At 39.6% G+C, this 10,576-nt stretch overlaps 1 protein-coding gene across 1 annotated transcript; it reads left to right on the top strand.

Moving 5' to 3' along the window:
• The first annotated feature begins 1,993 nt into the window (after positions 1-1,993).
• LOC110823235 (protein BOBBER 1) lies at positions 1,994-7,356 on the top strand. Its single transcript, XM_022053585.2, has 6 exons — positions 1,994-2,507; positions 5,688-5,860; positions 5,972-6,020; positions 6,175-6,341; positions 6,901-6,984; positions 7,074-7,356. Exons 1-6 carry the CDS (start codon positions 2,132-2,134, stop codon positions 7,110-7,112), a joined length of 888 nt encoding a protein of 295 aa, XP_021909277.2. The 5' UTR covers positions 1,994-2,131; the 3' UTR covers positions 7,113-7,356.
• Positions 7,357-10,576: the final 3,220 nt, after the last annotated feature.

The raw sequence follows: 10,576 nt of genomic DNA, 5'->3' as shown, positions 1-10,576 counted from the left end.
GCTGTAAACACATAAAACAAATAGTACACACATTCAAATCTATAAAATCAATTAATAAGGTACATTCATGCATTTAAACTGTAAAAACAATCAACATAACAATAGTAGATAATTTTCGGTTCTGGCTCCATTATTAATCCGTAATTAATTATGAACATTTTCTAAATTGTAACAAAATACTGTATTTATTGTTAATTAAATTTCAATTCTATAACAGATAATAGAGTGATGGATTCTTACTCAATTTGATACTCGAAAGCTAAGCTGTTGACTGCACTTACTGGCGGTCCCTGGGTTCCCAAATTTTTTTATTCGGAAATTAAAATGCGCTATAAACACCTACAAACATCCCAAAAATCCAAAATTAGTCTCGGGACCTATTTTTGGCCAATTTTGGAATTTCACCACGGCAGCCCAACCGTACTCCGGCAACGGCGTCGTCGCCTGCGGTGGCGGTTCACTTTGGATCGGCTGTTTTTGGTTTAATTCGACCGATTTTGCATCAACTCCTGCGAAAAAATATGTTAAGAGGTCTCGGTTGGCCGAAAAAATATAAAAATTTGAAACTCACCGACGATGGGGCTCTTCGGTGCGGCGGCTCTTCGGCTCACGTTGTGGTTGGGTGTTTTACTCCGGTCAACTCGTAGAAAAGGGAACGGTGATCACAATGGTGAAAAAATTACTTAGACCGGGAATCGAAAAGGGCCTCATTAGAGGCGTTTTGTGAAATTCCCTGCAGCAGCGCTGCCGGACTTTGCCCACGGTTTCTGGCCAATCAGCAGGTCCTTTTGTTCTGATTTGGCCATGGGGGTGTTTAAAATTGAATTCTGAGTAAATGAAATTTTTTTTACCTCTTTTGGCGGTCGGAAGTAGCTCTGGCGCGACAGCAGCTCTCCTTCCCGGCAGCTGGGTCTTCTTCTTCGGTGAGGGTGTCTGGCGGCTAGGGTTAGAATTTGGTGTAATGATGGTTATTTATATTTGTCGCCATTTAATCTGTGTCATCCATCGCGTTTAATCTGAACCGTCTGATCGCGATTAAATAGGGAGTGAATTTGGGCTGTTCATCGCGATCTAATCTGGACCGTTTGATTGCGTTTAAATCTGACTGTCCGATCGCGTTTGGGGAGGGAACGCATCCAGACCGTCTGTGCGCGCGAGAACATATATGGGTCGTTCGATCACAGGCACGTGGATCACCCGCGTAGCACCATATCAGCGTCAGTTGCCACACGACGCGTTCTGTTTCGTCGGAGCTGCTGATCGGGCATCCTACGTAGCACAAGTTTTTTAAATTTCTGATTTTTCTTTCAAAAATACCATAAGAACTCAAATTTTCACATCTTTTCTCCAAATTCATTTTCAATTTCATCATCCATCAAATTTTTTTTATTTTTACACTAAATTAAAATTAAAAAATTAAAAAATTGCATAAATTAATTTAATTTATATTAAATTAAAATTGGACATCACAGGATAACAGTTGATTCAGCTGTAATTCAAGATCCTCCCTAACCTTGTAATGACTTGGGAGTAAGCTCTGAAGATCATCAAAATTGATGCTCCTGATAAATTTCTTATTCACCCACCTCTCAGTTAGCCATTTTCTGCTATCTATTATTGGCTCAGTGTATATATATATATACATATTCATACAAGATGTTTGAAAAATTAATAAATTTTAAACCATAAAATTATTATGGTCCTTTACTCTAATAATATCTAAGATTTCTTAAATAATATAATATTTTCAGGCAAAATCTACAACTTTTAGTACCAAATCCACGCGTCGTTTTCCTTAAAAACTACATCGTTTTGTAAAGAGGAAGGATGTCCCGTACCAACTATACGACGTCGTTTCCGGTTCTTTTTTTTTTTTATTTTGAAAAAAATAATTTAATAATCATGATGAAGTTATATTTGCTCAAGTGTAATTTCATAAAATATCAGGGACTTATCAGAAAATATTTAGGGACTATTAAAAGGGTTTCCGTTCTGGAACACTCTATCAAACTCTTCGCACTGCCTTGCAAGTTTTCTAAGAAGGTTGCTTTCTCAGTCCTTACAGGAGCGAAAACCTAAACCCTCGATTCATTTATCGGCGGAACGAGGTAATATAGTAGTGTCGGCATCAATGGTGATAATCTCCGGCATGGAAGAAGAGGGAGCCAAACCCTCGTCTTCGTCCCAGCAGCAGCAGCCAAAAGCGATGCCGTTCAGAGCAAGCTTCGATTCGTCAAACCCGTTAGGGCTGGTGGAGAAAGTGATAGAGTTTCTGGAGAAAGAAAGCGATTTCCTCGAGAGAGATACGGCGGAGAAGGAGATCACGGCGGTGGTGAGAGCCGCGAAGGAAAGGAAAAGGAAAGCTGCTGCGGCGGCGGCGGAGGCAGAGAGAAAGAAGAAATTGGATGAGGAGGAGAAGCAGAAGCAGAAGAAGGAAGAGAAAGCGACGCCTGTGTTAAAGGAGGAGAAGATGGAGGAGGCCAAGAATGAGGAGGCTGGACCAAGAGGTATTGCGTTTTTACCGTTTTGGCTTCACTGAAGTCACTACGTTTAGTTTGTTTTTACAATGTTGGATTGATTATATGGTGCTTTGCTTCACTGCTTAATTGCCGACTGAACGATGAGAGAAATTATAATTAAAATTGATGAAAATGGGCGTGTGCTTGTTCAGATTTTAGAGTGACTTTGAGTACATTTTTGAATTTATCAATGTTTAATGCGTATAGCATTAAAATTTGGGATTAGCATAACGGACGACTTATATATCAATAGTTTTGAGAGAAAGACATGGATAGCAGGCTGGGGAAAGGTGTGCTGAGTTTTTGCTGGTTCAGCTTTGTTTGGAGTCTTTTGTGCATTGAGCCTCTAAGAGCAAATCAAGGGTTATTATGAAAACTAAAGGTTTCAAGTGGAGAGTGTTCTGTGATCTTGGTTCTGAAGAATGCACTGAACTGTGGATAATTGTTAGTCCAAAAATAGGTTTGTTGCGGAACTTGTGTCCCCATATCTTGGTATGCTGGAGTCACGAATGTACCCATGGATTTAGAAAGTTGGTGTGGAATATTTTTTATTGCAGTGCAGAGAATTTAAATTTTATTCATCTCATTTGTTAGTGGTTGATTTTTTCAGTTTAGTGATGCGGAACTTAGGATCAATAATGCAATTTAAAATTCACACAATTTCAATTAGCACTAAAAACTTATTTAAATAAATTTTTTCTACTTAACCTGCTATCAATAGATGATAGCAATTAAGGTAATTAGGAAAATTAAGAATTGATAAAATGCCACAAGAGTTATTTTGATAAGTTGAACCAATTCCTTGCTCAACGAGAAGTTTGAAAAATACCTCACTTGTTGAAAACTAAAATTTTGTAATTTTATTGATTGAAAACTTGATGCTTACAACCATGAATTGAAGGTCTATTTATAGTGAAGAATACCTCACTGTTGAAAGTTAAAACTCTGTAATTTTATTGATCGAAAACTTGATGTTTACAATCATGAATTGAAGGTCTATCCATAATTGTAAGTCGTGTGAAGTATAAGAAAAGAAATCTCCTATTTAATTGTAAATGCTTCAAGCCAATAGTGTAGATATTCCCCTCTTTGAGGGAACCTCTTAATTGGTGAATACCCCTCTTGAAAGTGAGATTCTTGAGTGAAGGAAAGGAAAATTAGGGCTGGCTTTATGACTCCTTAGGGAGGACGCCAAACTGTCCAAATCCTTCCAAGATCTTGAATTCATTGCTCCTTAAATGTGGTTGCCTTTTTTGAATGGGTGGAATCAGCTAAGGAATATATTTTTCCTTGAATACCGATTCTCTTGAATATTTGGAGACTTAGTTGCTTGTTTTGATGGAAAAGAAAAGGAAAATTCTTACTTGAGACAAGTCCTTCTCGGGTTGGCAAAATCTTTCACGCATTGGGAAGATTTTCCCACATGCTTGCCTCGGGTTCTTCCTTGATTTGGATTAAAGTGCATCTTCTTTCTTGGCCTTGGCTGAATGGACTTAATTTCATCCTCTTGTGGGCTTCCTAGCTTGATCCAAGTCCTTCCTCACTTATCCATTCTTGAACAAAGAGTTGGAAGACTTGTTTGAGTCTTTTGGCTGTTCCTCTTGTAATAGGCTCACTAGGCAGAGAATAAGGGAGTGCGGGTTAGTGACTGTTTCGTGAGCAATGCTGATGTAGGAGGGGTGTGGCAGGTGTTGGTTCTACAAAATTTGAATGATTGAGAACTTAATGAGTATGAGAAGCTGATGAGAGCATTGCCATTTGTATCCCCGGGTAACAATATTGGTTTGCCGCGATGAACTCTCACGAAAAAGGGATCCTTCATGGTATAATCCTGTTATAAAAGACTGTTTCAGAGTGGGGTTAGCAATGATCCATTCCTGTATAAACAAATCTGGAAGGTCAAAGTTCCACCTCGGATTTCCTTTTTTGCTTGGGAAATTAGTATGGATTGTATTTTGACAATTAATAAAGTCAGGAGAAGGGGTTTGGTTCTGGTTAACGCTTGCTGCCTTTGCAAGCAGGCAGAATAGGGTTGCAGCCACCTTTTATTGCAGTGTCCTTTGGTATATTTCTCGTGGACCATGGTGTACAAATCGATGGGGACTAGTTGGGTGATGGTTGGATCAATCAAGGAAGAGTTATGGGCTTGGAAATATCTTAAAGACAGATGCATCTTTGTTGATATGGTTCCACTCACACTTATTTGGACTGTTTGGAAGGATAGGAATAGAAGAGCATTTGAAGGCTTTGATGATACAAAGAGTTTTGATGTTCTTAAAAATAGATGGTTTAGTATCCTAGAATTTTTGTTGATGGATCATCCTCCATTTTTTTGTGAGGCTCTTAGAGTCCTGTTTTGTGTGGTTGTGTGGAGGACTGAACTGTAAATAATTGTACATGGCTTGCACCTCTTGGTGCTCATACTAATACATATTGACACTTTTTTTATTTAAAAAAAAAAGTGATCCAAGTTCATCTTTATTGATCTCCACACCTTGCTTGACTCCATTATCTTCATATGATCTTTGTTCATGGGCCGATATACCTTGATCTTGGTTTGGACCTCCCTTGCCGCATGCATTCCTCTCTAAATGGGCATTGCTGTGCGTAACTTCCTCTTGACCGCTCATGGCTTCCTCTTGGCCACTTGTGATTTTATCTTGGCCACATGGATAGTCCAACCCATGGCCTTCTTTGTCACTTTGGCTTGAATGGTGGTTGGAATGGCTTATGCCGTCCATGCTCATATCATTTAGGCTCACAGATTTTCAGGGTCTGGAATAATGTTGATTTTATTGTTAAAACTAAGACTGAAGATCTAGAAAGAAGCTTAATAGAAGCAATGGGAAAGAGAATTCTGCTTGGACCTTAATGATAGACAGTGCATATGAACTTTGGATTCTGTTTGGCCAAGCTTGTTGTGCATTTGCTCTAAAATCATTGAGATTGGCCAAATATATGCGACAAAAATGTTTTTCAGTTAAACCTTCTGATAAGAATCTATTTTTAGTTAAATCTTCTTGTGTTTTGACAACTTCTGCATTTGGAGGGCCTTTGTTGGTTTCTGACAATAATTATGAACTAGTTTAGTTTATGAGCAACTCTCACTTTGTTTGTTTATCTTCCTATAACCCAGTTTAATTTATCAATCAAGTTGCTTGTGAACAGTTCCTAATAAAGGTAACGGACTTGATCTTGAGAAATACTCCTGGACTCAGTCACTACCGGAGCTCAACATCAATGTTCCAATCCCTACTGGCACTAAATCAAGGTTTGTTGTATGTGATATAAAGAAGAACCATATAAAAGTTGGACTCAAGGGGCACCCTCCAATAATTGATGTAAGTCCTTGTCTATCCCGTAGGTTTTTCTATGTAACTTTCCTGCGTTCCACTTGTCTTTTATTGTCAGATTGGGTAACAATCTTAGAATGCAATTCTAAATAATTGCAGGGTGAACTATATCGGCCTGTCAAACCTGATGATTGCTATTGGAGCATAGGTAAGTTACTTGCTAAGTTGATTATTGTTCTTATAGATGCAGGAAAATCATTCATAAAGAACTGAAGACCATAGCAATCAAGTGATCCAAAGAATTATAAGAATTTTTAGGTCTTACTTTATCACCAAAATGTGTATTTCTCTTTTATCTATAGAGGATCAGAAGGCACTCTCTATTCTTTTGACAAAGCACGACCAGATGGAGTGGTGGAAAACTGTGGTCAAAGGAGAGCCCGAAATCGACACTCAAAAGTGTGAACCTGAAAACAGCAAACTATCTGACCTGGATCCTGAAACAAGGCAGACTGTGGAGAAGATGATGGTAATTTATCGTTGCCTATGTTTTCTTTTTTTTAGTTATTATTTTTTGAGAATGTGTTCTCATATCTGTTACTGCTCTCTTTTACTTATTTGTACTGGCCATTGTGGATGGGCCATGAATGATGTTGCCATATAAATGTTTTTTGGTAAATTGTATATTGGTTCTGTTAGTTGACTATGCTATTGGATGAGGAGTCTAACCTGTTGGACATATCTACCTCTTGAAATGATGATGGAGATGGCATGCCTATGCTTCTCAGTGCATTACTGGGATGGAATTCCTATTACGACTTTTTTCTTTCTGATTTAGAAAAATGACCAAACTAGAAACTTATGTCCATGATAAAATGTGACTACTGTCTGAGTCTTGTGTCTGTTGATGTCTCAATTGCCTGTCCTTCATGCCAGTTAATAATGAGGTTCTTAGTGGCTTGTTTCTGATGCATATGTTTGACATTCTACTTTGGTATTGATTGGTTCTTCCAGTCTTCAATTTCAGCTAATCATTTGTATTGCCTTGGAAATAGTGAAGTAACATACAAGTTTCTTGTGGTTTGCAGTTTGATCAGAGACAAAAATCCATGGGACTTCCAACAAGTGATGAGCTCCAGAAACAGGAGATTCTAAAGAAGTTCATGGCTGAGGTGACTATTTATATGCTTTGCCAACTTCTGCTGGCTAAATATTACCTTTCCTATGTAACATGCTCATTTGATATCTTGTTTTCTTCCAGCATCCTGAGATGGACTTTTCGAGAGTGAAGATGTCATAGGGTGGACCTGCTTGGATGTCGTGGACTGGGTCCTGCTTGGATGCCCGTGGACACTGGGTCTGCTGCTTGGTTAGAACATTTTGACATGTTAAATTTATTAATTAGGCCTCGGTTATCTTAATGAGCCTCTTTCTATCTCTCTGGAACTTTTTGTCCAGTAAATGAAATGCTTTGAACTTTGTTGTTTGAGTTGTTACCTAAATCATTTTGCAGATGTGTGTCAATTTATGCATTGTTCAAGAAATCTGACCTCTCTTTTCTTTCCTTTTCCCTCTTACACATGGTAAAGACGAAAATGAAAACTATCAGCTCTATACAACGAATTTGAATGAATGAGTTGCATTATTCTGAATGATGATTGACTTCTTGTCATAATGGCAATACACGTAACGATACTGGCAGGTTGCCAAGTGCCACTCCAAAAGCTTACCTTAAATGAAGGTCGCTTTCTGGGGGGGGGGGGGGAGTGGTCCTTAAACATAGATTGTAGCCGGACAAGCCCAAGAATCCTTTTCAGGGTGGATAAGCTCACAAATTATAATTGTAGGAAATCTTTTGGTTTTTTTTTTTTCTCTAATTGACTTGCTTCCCAGGGTTTTCCTCTTATTGAACCCCAATTCTTTTACTTAAAAACTCATTCTCAAAATCCCATCCTCAAATTTGCTTTCCCTCTCAGATTACCGGTATCTGTTACCACGCAATCATAGATTTGTGATCCGTATTTAGAACGAACAGATTTAATTTGAGAAATCCTGATTGCTGGTTTGGACATAACATGTTTTTGCAGGGTACATGTTTTGGGACTGTTTGGCCGGGGTCTAACAATGGCCGCTGTCCGTGCTGTGTGGTACCATCCAGTCTGTTCCTGGCACTTGAAGAAGAAAAATTAAAAGAGGGACATAAAATTCTATTGTTCTTGGAATATATATACGTACACGTTTATATCCGAATATAGAAAGACAAAATAGAGTAGTCGTGAAGGGAAGTCTCTGTTTGGTACATTAAATGTCTTCGTGTATCTCTTGTACAACGGCCCATGTACGGGCAGATGCGTCCTCAATTTTGGAATTTCATTTTCTCATCGACCCAATAATGGAGGAAGCCACAATTACAATCCTAATAATAATAATAATTAAAATAATTAAACAAAATAAAAACTAATAATAATTATTATTATTTGATCCCACTCAAAATATTAATTTTTCTGGTTTCAATATTTTATACAAAATAATAAAAACTTTAAAATTATATAAAAATAATTTCCAAAGTTGCAATTAGAAATCGACACGTGGGTGCAGTCTATATCCCAGCTGCCTCTTTCAATAAAAAGGTAACGGGCTCCCCCACCCTTTTGTCCTATGCGTATATAGGCCCAAAATATCTTGAAAACGACGTCGTTCTGGGAATCCTTCGAAGCTTTTCTTCCCCCTCCATAATCTCAAACCAAAAAATTCCCAATCCTACGCCACCATCTGTCATGGTCCTCCTCGTCTGTTTTGTTGCCCTACACTCTTTTAACCCCCTCCCAAATCTTATTTTTATACATATTTAATTTATTGTTCAATACAAAAAAAAAAAAAAAAAAAAACATAGGGCCAGAGAAAGAGAAATCCATTAATGAAGTAGAAGCAAAAAAGAACAAGAGGAAATGTCAATCCTTCCCTAACTTTAAATTATTGAATCAATACAAATTTTTACACATTCCCATTTTAATTGCTTAGAAAAAAAACTTATACAATTCATATTAGACATTTTGTAATTAAGAAATTATATAAACCAAAACTTAAAAATTGGTAAAAGTTAAAATAATAAAAAATAAAATAAAGACAATTAGCTAATTAATAAATAAAACTGATAACTCAATTTACTTTATATTGGTAGAACTACGTTGATCGAATTAAATTAAATCTCAAATTAACTGTTTATGTTTACGGATAAGACGAATATTATATAATAATTATGTAGCGCCCGGACCGAAAAAAAAAAAAAAAAAAAAGCCACGTCGGCAGCCACATCAGCAGGCCCGGTCAGCAGTCCCGGCCAACCGGGGCCTGCCACGTGGCAAGACCACGTCGCTCCTGAACGGGTCACGTTGGCGATCCGCGTGGGCGCGATCGGACGGCCCAGATCAATCGCACGATCGGACGGCCCAGATACAATCGCACAGACGGCCCAGATTAAAACAAAATGGACGGCTGAGATCAAAGGGCAAGGGGTTATAAATAGAACCCCCACACCAGACCACAAACCCTAGCCGCCTACCGCTCGCCGGAGAAGACGAACCAGAGGCCGACCGCCGCCACCCGCCGCCGCACCGGGGAAATTTTCGACCGCCGATTGAGGTAAATTTCATACCCCCGACTCGTTTTTCCACGCTGATTCCTCCTATGGCCAAATCGAAGCCAAAATCCCGGCCAAACGGCCGGAATACGCGGCCGAAGACCAACGGCGCCGCCGCGCCCCCTCTCGGTTTTTACCTCCGACGAGGTCCTTCCCGGCCTCCGTTTGATGCAATTTTTATATCACCGTGATCACCATTCTTTTCTCTACAGGTTGACCGGAGCCGAATCACCAAAACACGAACCTCGCCGGAGAGCCGCCGCACCCGAGAGCGCCGCCGCCGGTAAGCTCCGTTTTTCCGTGATTTTTTGGCCCCCCGAGGGCCCTAGGGTTGTTTTCTCACAGGGACCGATGCGAGTGTGGCCGAATTCGGCCAAAAATGGCCGAAAACAGCCAACCCGAGGCGACTCGCCGCCGCCAGCGGTGGCGCCGTCGCCGGAGCACGGCGGAGCCGCCGTCGCCGGAGCACGGCGGAGCCGCCGTGCCGGAGTTGCGATTTGGGCCGAAAGAGGCCCTGGGCCTAATTTGGATTTTTTTTTGGAACACGTGCAGGTACCGTTAGTGTGTTTCAGTTCCCCGGGAAAAATTCAGGGAAAATTAGGGACGGCCTGTAGGCGCACTGTGAATCGTATTCGGATCCCGAAAACAAGTAAGGACCCCTCACCCTATTTCCTATCACGGTATTAAAGTTCAAAATGATAAAACGGTATTTCTTGAATTAACGAATGTGTAAAATTGCTTAAGGTTGCTAATGGAGCCCGAGTCTAGTGTGATTGGTGATTTACTGTTATTTGGCCTGTTTTACAGTTTTAAATGCAGTATGAGGTTTGATGTGTTTATTTTATAGTTTCGTGTGCATATATTACGTTTTTATTAATTATGGGTTGAATGACTGGAAAATTGATACTGTATGTTGTCTGTTTGGCATGAATTACGATTTGCTTGTTTAAAGGTAAATTGATGATGCTGACTGAGGAAAAGAAAAATAAAAGATTGTGTAGACTGATAATTGTATAATGAGGTCAGCCTGACTAGATATCCTGGGAGATGGTGGACGGACCGGGTCCGTAGGGAACCCTACCGGGATTGTGGTCTCACATGCCGGACGGGGCATGGAGATCTTA

This window comes from Carica papaya, chromosome 9 (genome assembly GCF_054855325.1).
Source record: "Carica papaya isolate Zhongbai chromosome 9, ASM5485532v1, whole genome shotgun sequence".
Taxonomy (NCBI): domain Eukaryota; kingdom Viridiplantae; phylum Streptophyta; class Magnoliopsida; order Brassicales; family Caricaceae; genus Carica; species Carica papaya.
Note: the sequence above shows the minus strand (reverse complement) of the source record. Positions and strands in the feature narration are given on the sequence as shown.